The following is a 21,531-nucleotide window of genomic DNA, read 5'->3' as shown; positions in this document are numbered from 1 at the left end:
ACAGGGCATAAACTGCCACAGTAGCCGGATTAAATCAACCGGTGGGCCGGATTGGGCCCCCAAAACCTTGGACATGCCTGCTTCTGATGGAATCTTTGGAGGAGTTGGAGAGGGCGTTGATAAGTGGTCCATGTTTCACAAGCGGAAAGTAAGATTGGTAGTACAATAGCTTGAAAACGAGCATCTTGCCTTCCCTGCGAATGTATTGACCCTAAATTACTGGCACGACGGGGGTCCGATCTCATGGGAGGCAGCCGTTTCCCACAGCAGGAAACAGGACATATACATGCATACATACATATACACTTACGGTACGTGTGTGTGTGTGTGTGTGTGTGTGAGAGAGAGAGAGAGAGAATTGGTTTTTGCACATGGTTTCCAAACATAACTTCCCATCTGATACAATATAATAAATCTTTGGCTATCACAGCCTAGACAGGAAGCAGGACTTAATACAGGGCATGCTTTTCAGCAGATAAGGCAGGTGCACCGACAACTGTTTCCATTCATTCGGACCCCTTCTTTTTCCAGATGCAAGTAGCAAAACCACTCTGGCAACCACAACGGCCGAAGAGGCGGCGAGGATCTTGGCCGAGAAGCGCCGTCTTGCAAGGGAGCAGAGGGAGCGCAAGGACCAGGAGAGAGCTCAAAGAGAAGAGGAAGAATGGTACTGTATATATAAAAATAATTTTTATTAGTTTTTCCAAATATTTTCCATCCAAACATCAGTCTTGTATACAAAATATAAAACCATTTGGCTGTTTCAGCCTAGGACGTCCCTCCTCCTCGACTAATGGTTTTCCAAATTAATCTCTAATTTATATTTTTTCATAATAGTAATTTTTATTGGTATTTCAAATTTTTCCATCATAACAGCTTTCCTATAAATTACATATAGAAACATTTGGCTGATAATCCTGGAACTTCCCTCCTCCTCAACTAATGGTTTTCCAACTCAATCTCTGGTATGCATTTTGTTCTTATTAATATTACTATTAAATCATAATCTTAAAAAACAGTTTGTGAATTGCATTAAGTAATAAATGATAATCTAACCTACAAAGCTTCTTGTAACCCTACTAGTGATGTCAGTTGTTTACAGTTGTCTTTTAAATACAACTTAGATTTATTCCAGTGTTTCAAGAAATTCTGGTCCTGCTGGTTCCGAATTTTCCCAGTTTCGCCAATTTGGCATAATCCATTACTTTCATTTGCCACTCTTCTTTCGTTGGGATCTCTTCTTGCTTCCATCATTGGGCTAGTAATATTCTCGCTACGGTTGTAGCATCTAAAAACAATGTTTTATCTTGTCTGGGTATGAAAGGTACTGTATTTTTCCGTGTATAAGACTATATTTCCCCCCAAGTTTAAAATGGGGGGTCGTCTTATACACAGAATGTTACCTTTCTTTCTTTCTTTCTTCATTTTGAGCTCCAAAAAGAGCCCCAAGTCTTATACATTGGGGCGTCTTATACATGGAAAAATGCGGTAAATCAATAAGGGGCAGCCATTCACACCCTCCTTCATATTATGATTCTGCTTTCATATTGCCATTTTAAAAAGTCTGATTTAAATTTTAAAAATCTGATTTTTTTAGTATTCTTTTTTTAAAAAGCATTGATTTTTATCCTACCTGTGCAAAAGCAAGGATCTGACCTGTTGTTGATTTATTTGGAACAGGATCAGAAAGGAAGAAGTCGCCAAGCGAGCCCTTGAGAAGCAGGCCCAGCTGGAAGAGGCCCTCCGGGAACTGGAAGACGAGAGGAGGGCAGGGGAAGAGGAGCCGCAAAGGCGGGCCGAGCAGGAGGAGCAGGAGAAGATGGCCGAGCTCCAGCTTCAGGTTTGGACTCGAGGCAGAGTGGAAAGAGGCTAGATACTGGAAAATATTTTATGTTCTGGGATGCTCAGCAGTCTGCAAAAAGCACCCTTTGGGGAATTGAGGGCAGCAGTCCCGGGATCGAATGGATCTTAATTTTCATTTCAGGTTTCTTAAGTGCATGCCAAGCTCCATTTTTAAATCTACACCAGTCAAGTGTGTTGGGATCTCTTACTGCAATAATCCCCATTGGTGGGCGAAAACTTCCTTGTCTTTTGTTTTGGTGATTCCTGCCCCTACTTGATGATGATGATGATGATGATGATTTATTATTTCTACCCCGCCCATCAGGCTGGGTTTCTCCAGCCACTCTGTGCAGCTTCTGACAGGAGATTTATTATTATTATTATTATTATTATTATTATTATTATTTTATTTGTATCCCTCCCTCCCCTGCCAGAGTTGGGCTTACATCATATTAATAACACAATATACATAAAAACAAGCAATCAATGGATTAAAATTCAAATAAATTAAAATTAAACTAAAGAAATGGCAATCCTCAGGTTAATACATCAGTCATAAAAAACTTCCCTAAACAGGGCTGCAAAGTAAGTGTTGAGTGGTTCCACCATCTCTTGGTCACCCAATAGCTTCTCTCTACTACTCAATGATTCCATAAACTCTGCTTAATCTAGTTGTGCTGAGTCTTCTTTTGACATTAGAGTTTCAATTTCAGAAAATGTTTAACAGATAAAGTATAAGCAATATATTAAAATTTTAAAAACTGGGTAAAGATATAGTCTTATATATGGAAAAATACAGTATTCTGGCGACCTCCCTCTTGCAGTCTTTTGATACTTCAGCTGTCAGCTTTAATAATAATAATAATAATTTTATGTCTACCCCGCCCATCTAGCTGTGTTTCTCGAGCTACTTTGGGTAGCCTCCGACAGGAGATTAAAAATACATTAAAACATCAGTCGTTAAAACCTTCCCTAAACAGGGCTGCCTTCAGATGTCTTCTAAAAGTCAGGTGGTTCTTTATTTCCTTTCCTTTACATCTGACAGGAGGGCGTTCCACAGGGCGGGTGTCTGGTTCTCTGTCACTTGGCTTCTCGCGGGGGGGGGGGGGGACTGCCAGAAGGCCCTCGGGATAGGGACCCCGGTGTCCGGGGTGGAGATGCTGCATCAGGTCTACTGGGGCAAGGCCGTTGAGAGCTTTCAAGGTAAGCACTGAGACTTTGAATTGTGCCCGGAAATGTCCTGGGAGCCAACGCAGGTCTTTCAGGATCGGTGTTGTGTGGTCTCAGTCAGACTTGATTTAAATCCTTTATTTTACAGAAAGGTTCAGCTTTGCTGCCTTCCTCTGAATATTGACAACCAGAGAAAAGTTTCCTCTACTGGGCTGTTTAGAGCTTTCAGGGTCTGCACCAACCCTTTGAATTAATAATAATAAAAAATTTTATTTATATCCTGCCCTCCCCAGCCAAAGCCGGGCTCAGGGCGGCTAACAACAATAAAATAGTGCAACATTCTAAAAACATTTTATTATAAAAATTAATTAAAATCAAATTGATGGCAACCATAAGCTTAAGTTCTGTAAAGATTTCCAAAGGAGGGAGTCAGGCTGCGTCCTGACCAAAGGCCTGGTGGAACAGCTCTGTCTTGCAGGCCCTGCGGAAAGATGTCAAATCCCACAGGGCCCTAGTCTCTTGTGACAGAGCGTTCCACCAGATTGGAGCCACAGCCGAAAAAGCCCTGGCTCTAGTTGAGGCCAGCCTAACCTCTCTGTGGCCTGGGACCTTCAGGATGTTTTTATTTGAAGACTGTAAGTTCCTCTGTGGGACATACCAGGAGAGGCAGTCCCGTAGGTACGAGGGTCCTAAGCCGTATAGGGCTTTAAAGGTTAAAGCCAGCACCTTAAACCTGATCCTGTACTCCACCGGGAGCCAGTGTGTCTGGTATAGCACCGGGTGAATGTGATCTCGCAGCAAAGACCCCGTAAGGAGTCTCGCCGTGGCATTCTGCACCCGCTGGAGTTTCTGGGTCAGTCTCAAGGGCAGCCCCACGTAGAGCGAGTTACAATAATCCAGTCTGGGTAAGGAGCCAACTGCTTAGCTTGGCGGAGATGAAAAAATGCCGCCTTTGTTATAGCTGTAATCTGCGCCTCCATGGAGAGGGAGCTATCGAAGATTACACCCAAACTCTTAACAGACGGTGCTGGCACTAATTGCAGCACTGCAAGAGATGGGAGTTGCCCCCTCAATTCCATATCGTCCCATCCCAGCCAGAGGACCTCTGTCTTCGAAGGATTTAACTTCAACCGGCTCCCACATAACCATCCAGCCACAGCTTCCAAACATCTGATCAGTGTGTCTGGGGCCGAGTCAGGATGGCCATCTATTGAGAGATAAAGCTGGGTGTCATCAGCATATTGATGACAACTCACTCCAAAACTCCGGACAATCTGGGCAAGGGGGCGCATAAAGATGTTTCATCCAGAAACCCACCAAGCTGTTCAGCAACCGCTCTCTCAATCACCTTACCCAGGAATGGAAGATTCGAAACTGGGCGGTAATTGGATAGATCTAAGGGATCTAATGATGTTTTCTTTAAGAGCGGGCGCACCACTGCCTCCTTCAGTTCCCCTGGGAATGTCCCGGTGCCAAGGGACAAATTGATGATATCCCCCAGGGGGGCCCGCACCTCGTCTGGACACGCTCTAATCAGCCAAGACGGGCACGGGTCGAGAGGACAGGTGGTGGGCTTTCCAGCTCGGAGGAGTTTGTCCACATCGGCTGGGGATATCTGGTCAAAGTGATCCAATACTGGACCCGAGGACAGTCGAGGGGCCTCCAGTTCCTTTATTGTATCCAAATTGGCAGGGAGGTCATGGCGGAGCAACAGGACCTTCTCCGCAAAAAAGCTTGCAAATGCCTCACAGCTGTGTGTCAAATTGTTATTTAAATTTGGCTGTCCCTCTAGGGACTTTAAAGACCTAATTATACTAAACAATTGCGCCGGGTGAGAGCTAGCGGATGCAATGGAGGCCGAGAAGTAAGACTTCTTAGCGGCCTTCACTGCCATCTCGTAGGTTTTCATAAAAACCCTATAAGATGTTCTTGAGGCTCCGTCATGGGCACCCCGCCATACTGGCTCTAGCCTGGAAACGTCCTGGGAGCCAATGCAGGTCTCTCAGGACCGGTGTTATGTGGTCTTGGCGGCCACTCCCACTCCACAGTCTGGCTGCTGCAATCTGGATTAGTTGGGAGTTTCCGGGTCGCCTTCAAAGGTGGGGCGTACACTTCCTTTGAGGCATGACTGGCTAATTCCCTATGGCCCTGTATTGGGATTCTGGCTGGGTTTGACCCAACTTTATGTTATAATAATAATAATAATAATAATAATAATAATAATAATATCATGGTCTTGACCCAATCTATTTATCAGCCTAATCTGTTTCCTTGGGGAAGTGGGAATAACCCTAATCCACGTATGCTATCCTGATATCACTGGAGCGGTCTTGGTGGTGGGCTTGTATACATATACCAGGCTTCCTCAACCTCCGCCCTCCAGATGTTTTAAGACTACAACTCCCAACATCCCTGACCATTGGTCGTGCTAGCTAGGGATCATGGGAGTTGTCGGCCAAAAACATCTGGAGGGCCGAGGTTGCAGAAGCCTGAAGTAAGGTAAAAGGGATGAATCCGTTCCAGACTTTTAAAAACAACCCCTAAAACAGCCATCAAACTTGAATTTTCTCTCTGACAAGACCATGGATCTGTGAAACGAAAGCAATCAACAATGTACTACAGTCACACAATCTATCCATCAGTAACTGAACTGGGTTCCGCACAATCACACAAAAAAGAGAGCCGCAAAAACGCAAAATAAATCACAAAAACAGACAGACCTCAGCAAAACACTCAAATCAGAAAGATTGCACTCAAAATGGCTTCCGAAAAAACATTCCCCAACCAGAAAACTTCCTTCCAGTTTTTCAGTGTTTGGGTTCTGAGTTGTTTGAGTCCCAAGGCGTTTGAAGACCAAGGTACCGCTATGCATAATATACATAATAATAATAATAACAATTGTACAGGGGAACCCCAGAGTTTGCAGAGGTACACACGCACACAAATTATACCAAACAGTATAATATATTTTGGGACACGGGTGGCGCTGTGGGTTAAACCACAGAGCCTAGGACTTGCCGATCAGAAGGTCGGCAGTTCGAATCCCCACGATGGGGTGAGCTCCCGTTGCTTAGTCCTGCTCCTGCCAACCTAGTAGTTCAAAAGCACGTCAAAGTGCAAGTAGATAAATAGGTACCGCTCCAGTGGGAAGGTAAACGGCGTTTCCGTGCGCTGCTCTTGTTCGCCAGAAGCAGCTTAGTTATGCCGGCCACATGACCCGGAAGCTGTACGCCGGCTCCCTCGGCCAGTAAAGCGAGATGAGCGCCGCAACCCCAGAGTCGGCCACGACTGGACCTAATGGTCAGGGGCCCCTTTACCTTGTATAATATATTTTATATTTTGATTTTGTTCTGCAAACCGCCCTGAGACCACTAGTTATAGGGCAGTATATAAATTCAGTAAATGATAATAAATAATGCCTCAAAGCCCCACTAAAGAGCCCAGAGGACTTTTCCAGTTGATTCTCAACATAACCTGGCGACTGAATAGGCCAGGCATCGCCAAACTTGGCCCTCCAGATGTTTTGAGACTACAGCTCCCATCATCCCTAGCTAACAGGACCAGTGGTCAGGGATGATGGGAATTGTGGTCCCAAAACAGCTGGAGGGCTGAGTTTGCCTATGCCTCCTCTAATACTGGGGGGGCGGGTTTGAACCCCTGCAGCCCATGGGATATCTGCTTGCCAAGACCTACAATATCTGTCATGGGGTGTGGGTGGAGAACGCCACATCTGCTACATGATGCAGGATCAATGATGATGATGATGATGATGATGATAATTAATTTACTGTTTCTACCCTGCCCATCTGGCTGAGCCTCAGCCCCAAAAAGATTAGCCTCCCCCCTGGCTCTTAGCTGCTTAATAGCAGTTATGGGGTGCCTGTGGCGGCACTCCAGATTTTGTAGGGCTCCAGCTCCCTTCAGCCCCAGACGGCGTGGCCATTGGCTGGGAATGGCAAGTTGGCATTTTAGCAACTACGGAAGGGCCACAGTCCCCCACCTCCCTTGCCATTATTATTCTTATTGTCTTCTTCTTTTGCAATCCCTCGTAGCCGAATCAGATTGTCTTCCATCAACATGGATTTTAGCAGTGAGCCCGTAAGTGAGGGTGGAGGCCAATTCCGGATCCGCACATCCTTCCACAGTGGGGTTTCTGGGCGGGGGTTGATCCTGGTGAAGGTTCCTTCTTCCTCGCCCGTTTCTCCCTCGTGTCCCGAATTCAAGTGTCTTCAAAGCCCAGTTACAGATAGGTAGCCGTGTTGGTCTGCCATAGTCAAAATAAAAAAATCCTTCCAGTAGCACCTTTAAGACCAACTAAGTTAGTTCTTGGTATGAGCTTTCTTGTGCAAGCATCTGAAGAAGTGTGCTTGCACACGAAAGCTCATACCAAGAACTAACTTAGTTGGTCTTAAAGGTGCTACTGGAAAGATTTTTTTATTTTTCAAAGCCCAGGACGCCTTTGGTCGAGGCTGTTCTCCAACTGGAGTGCTCACAGGCCAGTGTTTCCCTGTTGTCGGTGTTTATACTACATTTTTAAAATTTGCCTTGAGATCTTTCAACCTCTTTTGTGGACCACCAGCGTTACACTTTCCAGTGTAAGGCGATACACAACATGACCGGTCCAAAGTTGATGTTGAAGGATCATCGCTTCGACACTGGCAATCTTTGCTTCTTGCAGTACACTGCCATTAGTTCACCTGTCTTCCTGAGCGACATGCCCGATTTTCCGGAGACTCCATTGACGGAATCTCTTGCACACGCTGGACGCCTTGCAGTTTGGAGAGCTGTTCCCGGTTTCCATTCGGGTGGGGTTTTGGGAACAAAAGGGTTTTCCGGCGGTGATTCCTCTTCCCCCCAATTTTAGCGCGAAGAGGCCGAGGCAAAAGCTATGGAGGAAGCCGAGAAGCAGCGTCAGGAACGGGAGCAGATTGTGCAGCGGAACAAGCAAGAGCGGCTGGAGAGGAAAAAGGTGAGACGCCTTCCTTTTCTGCTCTCAGTCCTCTGTTTCAAAAGAATGAATGAATTTATTTCCATCGGCCATTGCAATAAAAGAGCATTGCAGTGTGCATATACCAGGCATGTCCAGCATGTAGATCGCAACCTACTGGTAGATTGTGGGGTGTTCCTGGTCAATATCTAGTCTCTCAGGGATCTCCTCCCACTACCTCAAAAAAGAAAAAGTAAAAAAAAGAAGAATGAAATAGCTCAACAACTGCTGTTTCTACTGTTTCCTAAAGAAAGCTCAACCACTCTAGCTTCCTAAGAAAAGCTGAACAACTTTGCCTTTCCAAAAAAAGCTCAGCAACTTTTGTTTTCTAGCCAAAAAGTTGACCATCAGATTAAGGTCCACTATTTGACTTCAGATTCATGAACCCTCAACTGTGTTCATTTCATTCATTCATATCTTCAGTTCCATTCATTCATTTGCTTCCTTAGAAAAAGCTCAGAAACTTTACCTTTCCAAAAAAAGCCCTGCAACTTTTGACTCCTAGCCAAAAAGTTGACCATCAGATTAAGGTCCACTATTTGACTGCAGATTTAGGACCCTTAACTGTGTTTTATATAATCGACTTTTTACTATGTTCTGTGTATATCACAGTGCTCATTCAGTTCCATTCATTCATATATTCAGTTTCATTCATTCATATATTCCATTTCCTTCAATCATTTGCCCCTAAAAAAAAGCTGAACCACTTTAGTTTCCCAGAAAAAGCTCCACAACTTTGATCTGTCCAACAACAACAGGTAGATCACTGCCCAATTTTTTGCACTGTGAATAGATCGCAGCCTCTTGGGAGTTGGACATCCCTGCCATATCCTTCAAAAGAGACATATAATGTTTCATGAAAAAGCAGCTGGATAAGCCCTTGGGTGGACGCAGACCATAGCAGTGGATACAAGTCGAAGGCCGGGATTTCCCTTGTATGCTGGCGGGGGTTGTGGGTGGGGCATTGGGTATGCTCTATAGCAGGGGTCAGCAAACTTTTTGAGCAGGGGGCCAGTCCACTGTCCCTCGGACAGTGTGGGGGGCTGGACTATATTTTGGAAACAAAAAAAAGAACGAAATCCTATGCCCCACAAATAATCCTGAGATGCATTTTAAATAAAAGGACACATTCTACTCGTGTCAAAACACGCTGATTCCCGGACCGTCCACAGGCCGGATTGAGTAGGCGATGGGGCCAGAGCCGGCCCCAAGGCCTTAGTTTGCCTACTCTATGGCCTAACAGTGATATTTGGCATTTGGGGTCCCTTTCATTTAATTGTCTCATGCAGTGGTGGCCCGACTTGACCCCCTCCAGCTGTTTTGGGACTACAACTCCATCATCCCTTGCTAATAGGACCAACGGTCAGGGATGGTGGGAGTTGTTGTCCCCAAAATCAGCCCTGGGCTGCTTTTACAATGGAGCTCAACAAAGTATGCTTGGCTTCCTCCCCAGCCCCATTTATTTCTTTGAACCTCTCTGAGGGATTTTAGGAGGGAGATAACATGACAGGCCCATGATGCACCAATGTGTCTTTTATAGCTGAGAGAGGATTTTGAGCCAGGTCTCTCTCTAACCTAATGGTGGCCAAACGTGGCCCTCTAGCTGTTTTGGGACTACAATGCCTACTATCCCTGACCACTGCTCCTGTTAGCTAGGGATGATGGGAGTTGTAGTCCCCAAACAGCTGGAGGGCCAAGTTTGACCACCACTGCAGTCAAAGTCTAACCAATACTCCCTGCTGGCATTCAAGGGTCTCCAAGCAGGAAAAGGAAAGGGCCAGATGGGCGGGGTCAAAATAATACATTATTATTATTATTATTATTATTATTATTATTATTACTACTACTACTACTACTACTACTACTACTACTGCTGCTGCTGCTATTAACTGAGTCTTGGCGTTATCTAAGTGGTGTGACTGTTCTTTGACAGAGAATAGAAGAAATAATGAGGAGGACCCGGAAGGCAGAGCAGAACGACGCCAAGGTAAATGTCTTCCAACTTTGGCTAAAGGCCTCTGGTTACCTCTGATTTCTGTTGCTAGTGTTCAAGGGGAACGTTGTTGGCGCCTGTCTTAAAAATTGTGGTTTTCTCTGAGCTCCCACAGCTGATCTGATGCTGATGTGCTGTGGCAGCTTTCATTTCATTTCATTAGAATTTTTACTGGTTTTTACACATATTTTCATACATAACATCACAGTATGCAAAAAGAAATGAAACATTTGGCTCCATTTGGCTCCGTTTTTGGACAAATACTTGCCTTGTATTGCAGGCATAGGCAAATTCCACCACTCCAGATGTCAAAAGCACGTCAGAGTGCAAGGAGATAAATAGGTCCCGCTCCGGCAGGAAGGTAAACGGTGTTTCCGTTCGCTGCTCTGGGTTCACCAGTAGCAGCTTAGTCATGCTGGCCACATAACCTGGAAAAACTGTCTGCGGACAAACGCTGGCTCCCTCGGCCAGCAAGGTGAGATGAGCGCTGCAACCCCAGAGTCGTCCGCAACTGGACTTAACGGTCCGGGGTCCCTTTACCTTTCTTATTACTATTAAATCATCGTCTTATATATAAACTAAAATAATGAAGATAAGTAACGAGCAGTAATTTTAACAGGACAAAACTTCCTGCAACCCTGCTAGCGATGTATGTTTTTTACAATTGTCTTTCAGATATAACATATATTTGTCCCCGCCTTTCAGAAAAGTCCGATCCTACTGGTTCTGGATTTTCCCCATCAGTTTGGCCAATTAGGCATAGTCCAATAATTTCATCTGCCAATCTTCTTTCGCTGGCAACTTTTAAGGCAGAATACTCTTCCTAGAGGCAAATACGGATTGCCTGAGCCATGATTGAAAATGATTGCATATTAGGGAAATTTGGCAACCTCCCTCTTGCAGTCTTTTGAGACTACAACTGACAGCTTTCTTCATCATCATCATCATCATCATCATCATATTTATTTCTACCCTGCCCATCTTGCTGATTTTCGCCAGACACTCTAAGCAGCTTCCAGTAACAACAACAACAACAACAATTTATTATTTGTACCCTGCCCATCTGGCTCTGTTTACCCAGCCACTCTGGGCGGCTTCTAGCAAAAGATTAGAAATACATTAAAACATCCGTCATTCAAAACTTCCCTAAACAGGGCTGCCTTCAGATGTCTTCTAAAAGTCCAATAGTTGTTTATTTCCTTGACATCTGACGGGAGGGCATTCCACAGGGCAGGCGCCACCACTGAGAAGGCCCTCTGCCTGCTTCCCTGTAACTTCGCTTCTTGCAGGGAGGGAACCAGAAGGCCCTGGGGAGAGGGACCCTGGCGTCCGGGGTGGAGGCACTCCTTCGGGTCTACTGGGCCGAGGCCGTTTAGGGCTTTCAAGGTCAGCACTGACACTTTGAATTGTGCCCAGAAACGTCCTGGGAGCCAATGCAGGTCTTTCAGGACCAGTGCTATATGGCCTCAATCAGACTTGATTTAAATCCTTTATTTTACAGAAAGGTTTGACTTTGCAGGCATCTTTTCAATATTGACAACCAGAGGAAGGTTATCTGTGGCTTGTAATGTCCTTCAGATGCCAGCTGGGCACAGGGCCATCTTATAACCAGCAGCTCATGTTGCAACTGACTCTTTCTGCTTCCTCTAACACAGAACGACGACAAGTCCAATGAGGAGGATGAAGGCGTCGAAGAAGATGAGGAGCTGGGCCTCGAAAAGCAAGATCAGCCTGGTAAGGGGCAGCCCTGCGACTGTTTGTCTTCCTTGCCGGGTGGATTTGATTTAAATTAAATCGATTTAAATCCCGTTTTAAATCCCTAGTCAGGAAGACTTGATTTAAATTTTTTTACAGAAAGGTTCAACCCTGCTGGCATCCTCTTAATCTTGAGAAGCAGAGGAAGGTTTCCTTTTTGGAATGATAAAACCCTTTTTTACAGAAAGGGTTGGCCTTGCTGGCTTCCTCTTCATATTGAAAACCAGAGGAAGGTTTCCTTTTTGGAATGATAAATTTCCAGAGTAGTTTCTACTGTTATATCAAAAGTGACTGATTTGGTTCTACTCTTAGAAAGACATAGACAGATAATGATGAAATGATGGTGAGGTTTAATAAGTTAACGGTTTCTATTTGGACAACTTTTCCACTGTACTTGATTGGAAGGAGACAAACAATCATTTCCTTCATCACAATTTAAACAATTTATTTAACTAAAGCAGTAACATGATAGCAGATGTATACATGTTCGTTAACTGATGGGGTTAAACTTTTTTTTTTAACGACTTAGACTGAGGGGTTTTTTTTTAAGAATAATTTTTTATTAACCGACCAATCACATCAAATCAAACCAAATTACATAAATTCCAAATTACACAGCCAAATTTTAAATTTTTGTTGGGGGTACCCATATTTCAAATTCCGAAAGGATCCAATCAACTTCTTGCTTCTTACTGCTGTTTTAATGTCCACAAATCTAACCTTATGATGTTCACAGTACTATCCAGTCCTTTCTTATTATTTTTCCACATCTCTTGTTGTTATTTTCATATATTTTTCCTTTCTCTTTGTGACCTCTGATAGTCTCCGCAAGCTGGTTAGAACAGTTTGTAATCCTGCGTGGATATTAATTTTTTTATCCAGTAGCCATATCCAGACGTTTTCCATATAACATCACTTCCATACATCAAAACAGTCTTAGCGTCATTAATCTTCACCAATCTGCCTCCTTTCTCAAAACCTCTGAGGAGATTCACTAGGAATGCAGTCTGAAAACAAATCCGTACTTCCTCCCGGCTATAAATCCTTTGGCAAGATGGCGACCCTGAATTAATTGCTGTGTCATTCCCAAAAGCTCTAATTGCTTCTTGGTCTCCATAAAGCATACTTTTGGTTAAAGTTTATCTCCACACAGACCTTAATCATCCTGCTTGGGTCAGTTCAACCGACGGTTCTAATGAGGAGGGGTTCTTGTAAATCACATAGAAGGAAAGTAAAAAAGGTTCCCCCCACCCATTCAGCCCCGTTGTCAACATACCCCGCCTTTGGTGTATCTTCATCGTAAAATATTCCTGTTTCTCCAGCCCGTTGTCTTCTTTCACAGAGGTCACTTAAATTAGCAGACTTCACTCCCCTTCTTCACTTGAAATATGTGCATTTGCTTCTTTTGTAATTAATTATTCCAAATTGCTGCAACTAGTGCGCGATCAGAGACAGCATCCAGGAGAGCCGATGTCCACACGGGGGCATTCTGCCTAGGGCCCTCACCCCCTTCTTTCGAATTAGGGGGTGATTTATGGGCACAGCAGGCAAGGGCAGTGTTCCCCATTTCCTTGGGGCAACAAGGGAGGCTGCCTACTCCCATAACAGCCTCTTAATTACCCCGTGTGGGTCGGAGAGATGGTATTGTCGGCCATCTTCCAATGCACCCCCTAGTGGCCCCGAGACTTAGACTGAGTTTTAGCAGACATGAAAAACTTAAAACAAATCCTTCTTTCCAGATGAATAGCCTTTGGACTCTAATGTAATTTAAAGAGGAAATCTGTAGAAAGGTTTTTCCTCCAAAAGCATTTTGTTTTAAAAATCCAATTTAAATTTTTAAAAATCAATAACAATTTTTAAAAATCCAATTTAAATCAAGAAAATCCAATTTTATTTATTTGTTTATTTATTTATTTATAAATCATTGATTTTTATCTACCCTGCTTTCTTAGCTAGCTTGGAGGTATTCCCTGATTTTCTCGGAAGGGGCTTCTGGCGCAGAGGGCTTTCATTCCCTCTTGTGGAAAGAATAGCATGGGGTTAGTTAAGCCTGCCATCTGCCTGCCTGCCTTACATCTTCAGTCGCAGTTTGAAAATAGTTTCCTTTTACCACCATCCGCACTCCAAATTTCAGGTGGTGACTCTTAATTATTAATGGCGGCACCCGCCCTGTGGAACGCCCTCCCATCAGATGTCAAAGAGATAAGCAACTATCTGACGTAAGACATCTGAAGGCAGCCCTCTTTAGGGAGGTTTTGAATGACTGATGTTTTAATGTATTTCTAATCTTTTGCTGGAAGCTGCCCAGATGGGCGGGGTATTAATAATAATATTTATTTTTGTTGTTGTTGTTTCAGAAAAGGCAAAATATGACTCCTCCCTCGAAGACGGTCCAGAGGCTGTGTGCGATTTGGCCGCGTTGGAAGACAGATCAAAAATGGAACCGGACAGTGTCTTTGTAAATGGGGATGAGGAGGAGGAGGTTGATCGGAAGAACGACGATGGTGGTGGGAATTCGATGTATTTGACTCAGGTGAAAGAAGCTAGGTAAGCTTGGTGCAGGTGTTGCCCACTCCTGCCCCTCCCCCAAACAGCCCCGTACAGTGGTCCCTTGGTTCCCAAACTTAATCTGTTCCAGAAGTCCGCTCCAAAACCAAAGCATTCCAAAACTGAGGATGCCAGCAAGGCTGACCCTTTCTGTAAAACAGGTACCCTGGTTCTCAAACTTAACCCGTTCCAGAAATCTATTCCAAAGCCAAAGCATTCCAAAACCAAGGCACTTATTTCCCATAGAATATCATGCAAAAGGGATTAATACGTTCCAGACTTTTAAAAGCAGCAATTTAACATGAATTTTACACTCTAACGAGACCATCAAGACATAAAACGAAAGCAATCATCAGTGTGCTGTACCATTAAAGAAATAAGATATTGTAGATGATAAAAATAGAAATAAATTTTTTATTTTCTGACCTGCACTGATGATAGTCATTGTTTGGATGGGGGGCTTTTATCCATTTCCGCAATCACACAATCAATCAATCAATCAATAAAATATCCCCTTTTTTACAGAAAGGTTCAACCTTGCTGGCATCCTCTTAATATTGACAACCAGAGGAAGGTTTCATTTTTGGAATCATGCATTTTCAGAGGAGTTTTTACAGTTATATCAAAAAATACTGATTTGGTTCTACTCTAAGAAATACATTGAAAGATAATGATGAAATGATGGTGAAGTTTCATAAGTGAACTATTTGGTCAACTTTTCTGCTGTACTTGATTAGAAGGAGACAAGCAATCATTTCCTTCATCACAATTTAACCATTTATTTCACTAAAACAATAACATGATAGCATATGTATCCCTGTTTGTTAACTGATATGGTTAAACGTTGTTTTTTTAAAGACTGAGTTTTAGCACACATGAAAAACTTAAAACAAATCCTTCTTTCCAGATGAATAGCTTTGGACTGTCATAAAACTGAAATAAAAAAATCTTTAGAAAGATTTTCCCTCCAAAAGCATCTTATTTTAAAAATCAATTTTTATTTTTAATTTTTAAAGTCATTGATTTTTATCCACCCTGCTCTCTTCCCAGTCCTCCAGCAAAGGAAACGGTTGTTGAGAACTCTGAAATCTCGTGCGTTAACAAAGAGGATCGCTCAACTGGATTTCTATCTAACCTGAATGGGAAATCTACGACATGGAATTTTGAAGAAATCATTGAACTCGGCATCCATCCCAAGACAACCATGGCTGCAGATAAAGCCACCCAGAGCTTGAAAGATGCTGCTGTTGTACCTGCGAGTCCCAGGCTGGCTTTTGAAGAAGAAAGTCCCGTGAATTCCTTGACCAAACCGATAGAGACCGCATCAGGTATAATAATAATAATAATAATAATAATAATAATAATTTATTTTTACCCTGCCCATCTGGCTGGATTTCCCCAGCCACTCTGGGCTGCTTTCAACAGGAGATCTAAAAAATATTAAATATACAGTCACAGGGGTCTGCCCAGTGCACCAAACCACCTCTCCATTGAAAGGTGGCAAATTCGCATTTGAGTTCGGCGTTCAGGGTTCTCAAAATACTTGAAACCTGGGCTGCAGGGCTGGAAAGAAGGATGCTGACTGACCTGAAGTTGGAGGGAAATAAAAGGAGAGGTTTTGGGTGGGTTAATGAAGCCCTTCCGCTTCCTCCTAAAATGGGTGTCCCCAGGGCCCCCTTTTTTGCGAACTCTGGCACTTGTGAACCAGCTCCCTATACTAGATTCAGGGAGGGAGCTGCGTTGGTCTGACGCAGTCAAAATAAATCTTAAAAAATGAAAAAATGGTCCAGTAGCAACCTAGAGACCAACAATGTTTCTTCTGGATCAAAGCTTTTGTGTGCAGGCAGACTTCTTCAAATACACTGAAGCGAAAGTCCCCAGACCCTGATATATAGAGGGAGGGGAGTCCCCAGACCCTGATATATAGAGGGAGGGAAGTCCCCAGACCATGATATATAGTGGGGGGGGAGTCCCCAGACCCTGATATACAGAGGGAGGGGAGTCCCCAGACCATGATATATAGAGGGAGGGGAGTCCCCAGACCCTGATATATAGAGGGAGGGGAGTCCCCAGACCCTGATATATAGAGGGAGGGGAGTCCCCAGACCCTGATATATAGAGGGAGGGGAGTCCCCAGACCCTGATATATAGAGGGAGGGAAGTCCCCAGACCATGATATATAGTGGGAGGGGAGTCCCCAGACCCTGATATACAGAGGGAGGGGAGTCCCCAGACCATGATATATAGAGGGAGGGGAGTCCCCAGACCCTGATATATAGAGGGAGGGGAGTCCCCAGACCATGACATATAGAGGGAGGGAAGTCCCCAGACCCTGATGTATAGTGGGAGGGGAGTCCCCAGACCCTGATATATAGAGGGAGGGGAGTCCCCAGACCCTGATATATAGAGGGAGGGGAGTCCCCGGACCCTGATATATAGAGGGAGGGGAGTCCCCAGACCATGACATATAGAGGGAGGGAAGTCCCCAGACCCTGATATATAGTGGGAGGGGAGTCCCCAGACCCTGATATATAGAGGGAGGGGAGTCCCCAGACCATGATATATAGAGGGAGGGGAGTCCCCAGACCCTGATATATAGAGGGAGGGGAGTCCCCGGACCCTGATATATAGAGGGAGGGGAGTCCCCGGACCCTGATATATAGAGGGAGGGTGAGTCCCCGGACCATGATATATAGTGGGAGGGGAGTCCCCGGACCCTGATATATAGAGGGAGGGGAGTCCCCGGACCCTGATATATAGAGGGAGGGGAGTCCCCGGACCCTGATATATAGAGGGAGGGGAGTCCCCGGACCATGATATATAGTGGGAGGGGAGTCCCCGGAACCTGATATATAGAAGGAGGGGAGTCCCTGGACCCTGATATATAGAGGGAGGGGAGTCCCCGGACCCCGATATATAGAGGGAGGGGAGTCCCCAGACCCTGATATATAGAGGGAGGGGAGTCCCCAGACCCTGATATATAGTGGGGGTGGGGTTTTCTCCAAAGGGTCGTAGGACTCAGTGGGTATGGTCAACCTGCTAGCGACTATGAATGACTGAAAAAGCAAGGGATGGTATGCAGATAACCCAAAATAGCTTTAGCGTGTGTAAAGAGACAAGAATTCAATATCTCTATTCAGACCCCATAGTTTTCAGCTAAGTGATAAGTTGCAATTCACCCACTTCTCTTTCAAGCCTATTTCTGAAATTGTTTTGCAATAAGACAGCTGCTTGGAGATCCTGTATTTAATCTCCCAGGAGATGGAAGTGTTCTCCTATTGCAGTTTTGGCCAAATTCGGCCCTCCAGTTGTTTTGGGACTACAATTCCCATCATCCCTAGCTCACAGGACCAGGGGTCAGGGATGATGGGAGTTGTAGTCCCCAAACAGCTGGAGGGCCAACTGACTTCTCTGCCGTGTGATTCCTGATTTCAGATTGATGCCCATTTATCCTTTGGCATAGAGTCTGGCCTGTTTGCCCAATATAGAGAGCCGAAGGGCACTGCTGGCATTTGATGGCATACACAGTGTTAGAAGATGAGCAATGAAATAGGCCTGAGATGGGATGTTGAATGTTGCTGGGTCCAGTTTCTAACTCAGGCAACCCCAACCTTCGGCCCTCCAGATGTTTTGGACTACAATTCCCATAATCCCTGACCACTGATCCTGTTAGCTAGGGATCGTGGGACTCAATGGGTATTGTCAATCTGTTGGCAACTGTGAACGACTGCAATTAGTCCGCCAGTAGGCATGTCCAACAGGTAGATTGCAATCTACTGGTAGATCACGGGGTGTTCCTGGTAGATCTTTGGCTCCTCAGGGATCTCCTTCCCCCCAGAATAAAAAAGAACAAAAGGAATAAAAAAAGCTCAACAACTACTGCTTCCTGTTATGTTCTGTGTATATCGCAAGGCTTATTCGGTTTCATTCATTCATATTTCCCGTTCCATTCATTCATATCTTCCGTTTCTTTCCTTCATTTGCTTCCTTAGAAAAAGCTCGTCAATGTTGGCTTCCGGAAAAAAGCCGGACAGCTTTGCCTTTCCAAAAAAAACGTGGCAACTTTGGCTTCCTGGAAAAAGCCAGACAACTTTGCCTTTCCAAAAAAAGCTCAGCAACTTTTGGCTCCTAGCCAAAAAGTGGACCATCAAATTAAGGTCCACTATTGGACTGGGGGTTCAAGACCCTCAACTGTGTATTAAATATATTCGACTTTTGATTATGTTCTGTGTGTATCGCAATGCTCATTCAGTTCCATTCATTCATCTATTCCAGGGATGTCTAACAGGTCAGTTGCGATCTACTGATAGATCCCCACGAGGTTTTGGTAGATCGTAGTTGATCTCTGGCTCCCTCGCCCAGCCCTCCATTGTTGTATGATCTCTGGAAGGGAAGACGGAACTTTCTCTGTGCTGCTGTTTTTATGCATAGTGATTTTTTTCTTGAGTGACTTTACCCCTTTATCCGTTGCCTTTAACCCACCCCCCAGAAAACAGAACTCTCCCCCCCCAAAAAAGCCCCTCCCTAAAAATAGCTCAACAACTTTGAGCTAAACCCCCCCATAAAACAAGGGTAGATCACAGCCAGTTTTTAATTCTGAATGCAGTCTCTTGAGAGTTGGCCACTCCTGCAGTTCCATTCATTCATATATTCCGTTCCATTCATTCATATATTCCGTTCCATTCATTCATATATTACCTTTCACTCATTCTTATCTTCAGTTCCAATCATTCATTTGCTTCCCAAGAGAAGCTCCACAACTTCGATCCGTCCAATGACAACAGGTAGATCACTGCCACTTTTTTTGTACTGGGAGTAGATCACAGTCTATTGAGAGTTGGACATCCCTGTCCTACAGGAAAAAGCAAGGGATAGTATGCAGTGACCCAAAACAGCTTTCATACGTGTAACGAGACAAGAATCCAATATCTCTATTGCGCAGCCAAATACTGTATTTTTGCATCTATAAGATGCTCCCTATTTTGAGGGACTCTGATTTAAGAAAATGGGGGAGGTGGCCCCCGTGTATAAGACGCCCCCAAATTTTGGACATTATTCTTTAGGGGGGAAACCTAGTCTTACACACGGAAAAAATGTGGTAACTAATTGCAATTAAAACTCCACCTGTCTTCCGTTTCTTATTAGTTCTTTCTTTCTCTCTCGCTTTTGAACAGAACTGTGAACACTAGGACCCTGGAAAGACTCCAGACTCTCCGCTTCAGGAATTTGGGGTTCCCCCCAAGTCATATGAAGGCCTTGTTTTTGGAAAAGCTGCTTGTTGAACCCCCCCCCCCCCCCGAGTTTGGTGCCGGAAAAGAAGTAAAGTCTACCCCGCCTAACTTTGCACCTTGGAAACCTTTCAGGTAGACTGTTGCTTTAATGAGTTTTCGTTAGAGGGACTGTTTGAACGCAGGTTTCTCGAAGGGACGGGAAGGAAACATTTTCCCTTCCGTGAATTGTTCATTATTCTGTTAGTAGCTTGTATTGGAGATTTACCAAATATTGTTGCACAGAGCACAGCCAGCCTAATAAAATGAAACCTAACCTTTATTAAACCACCTTGTCCTTGTCTTAACTGGCTTCACATGCACGCTCCATTATTGAAGGAGAGCTTCGTTTCAATCGTTAAGAGCGAGCCATCTTCCTTGGTGACAGGTTGGACTGTTTCTGCCATAAAAAAATCTAGCTTAGGGCTAAGATCTCTTCCGGCGCTTGGCAACAAATGTCTTGCTCGTGGCAAGTGGCAAGTTACACATTTTTCCATCTATAAGAGGCCCCCATGTATAAGACGCCCCCATGTATAAGACGCCCCCTGTTTTGGGGGACTTAGATTTAAGGAAATGGGGGGAGATGTATCCGTGTATAAGATGCCCCCTTCTTTTCGACATTATATTTTAGGGGGGGAACCTAGTCTTACACAGGGGAAAATACGGTATTTCGGTGAGCTCGCCAACAATGATCGAGTGCCGTCATTGTAATGTAGCGCTGTCGGGGCTGCAAACTGCTGTTAGCCACTGGTGGACGGAGGTGGCCCATGCCTGGGGTGGGGGTTGACAAAATCCCCCCCCCCAGGCTGATTGGCGTCGTGGCGGGTGAATTTCCGTGACAGGCACAATTGCCGCTGCGGAAATCCGCCCGCTGATCGCGCAAATACGCCAGGCGGGCAGCACTCCCATCCCCAGCAGGCGGCACCACATGCTGGGCGTATATGCGCAGGTGGCAGCACTCTCGGGAGGATCGGTGCGCCTCCGGGTACGCGTCATATTTGCCGCCCGGGTGCCCCAGCGGCTTCCCCCGCAACTGGATCCCCACCGACAACGGTCGAGTGTCATTATGGCAACATGGTGTGCAGTGCTCTACGGGGCCTACAAATTGCTGTCAGCCCCCACTTGTTGATGGCGACGACTCGCCATGAGACATTCGGCAAGGACCCGCAAAGTGCGTGGAAGGGGGGCCAGAATGGCCAAGACCAATGCCCAAATAACCTGCCAGGAGCCCCACCCCAACACCAAATGTTTGGAGGGGGCCCGGGAAGCCCACTGCATGGAGCGTCTTCCCTGATTTACCTTTAAAGCAGGCATAGGCAAACTCCGGCCCTCCAGATTTTGGGACTACAATTCCCATCCTCCCTGACCACTGGTCCTGTTAGCTAGGGAATTGTAGTCCCAAACATCTGGAGGGCCGGAGTTTGCTTATGCCTGCTTTAAACCCATCTTTATTTACTTTATTTACATTGAAAGCCATCTTAAAGTCATGCACCACCCGGAATACGTTTCCACAGGGGAAGCCTCTTCACTGTTGTGAAGCCAGCGCGCATCTGAACATGTCGAGAAAGTGAGAGGCGCGGCGTCAGCAACATGCCCAATCTGTCAAGCTGGATCACTGCGCATTTTGTTTTTTCTGGGCTTGCGCAGGTTTGGGGCCAAGCCCCATTGAAGTGAGCGCCAGCCCCACAGCAATGCCACCCCTGTCCTATGCTCCCTATTGTGTGCTTGCCATTGCTTGCACTTTGAACAGGTTTAAAAACAACAGCAACATGTATTTAAGTCAGGCATTCTGAAACTCGGCCCTCCAGCTGTTTTGGGACTACAATTCCCATCATCCCTGACCACTGGTCGTGTGAGCTAGGGATGATGGGAGTTGTAGTCCCCAAACATCCAGAGGGCCGCGTCTGGGGTGCCTGATTTAAGTTGATATTCACACGTCAGTTTTGTGCATATTGGTGTACATAAAAGCA

General features: G+C 45.1%; 1 protein-coding gene across 1 annotated transcript in view; it reads left to right on the top strand.

Annotated features, from left to right (window-relative positions):
• LOC308467853 (uncharacterized protein) overlaps positions 1 to 19,849 on the top strand; it is a 34,736-nt gene extending 14,887 nt beyond the window's left edge. The window contains exons 5-12 of the mRNA XM_080989503.1: positions 485 to 667; positions 1,681 to 1,840; positions 7,877 to 7,981; positions 9,933 to 9,986; positions 11,648 to 11,726; positions 14,105 to 14,294; positions 15,345 to 15,622; positions 19,469 to 19,849. Of these exons, the coding sequence (XP_080845629.1) occupies positions 485 to 667; positions 1,681 to 1,840; positions 7,877 to 7,981; positions 9,933 to 9,986; positions 11,648 to 11,726; positions 14,105 to 14,294; positions 15,345 to 15,622; positions 19,469 to 19,476 (1,057 nt within the window). The 3' untranslated portion in view covers positions 19,477 to 19,849. The remainder of the gene's footprint in view (positions 1 to 484; positions 668 to 1,680; positions 1,841 to 7,876; positions 7,982 to 9,932; positions 9,987 to 11,647; positions 11,727 to 14,104; positions 14,295 to 15,344; positions 15,623 to 19,468) is intronic.
• Positions 19,850 to 21,531: the final 1,682 nt, after the last annotated feature.

The sequence above is a fragment of the Podarcis pityusensis genome (assembly GCF_964106645.2).
Source record: "Podarcis pityusensis genome assembly, chromosome: Z".
Taxonomy (NCBI): domain Eukaryota; kingdom Metazoa; phylum Chordata; class Lepidosauria; order Squamata; family Lacertidae; genus Podarcis; species Podarcis pityusensis.
The sequence above is the reverse complement of the archived record's forward strand: the minus strand, read 5'-3'. Positions and strand labels throughout refer to the sequence as shown.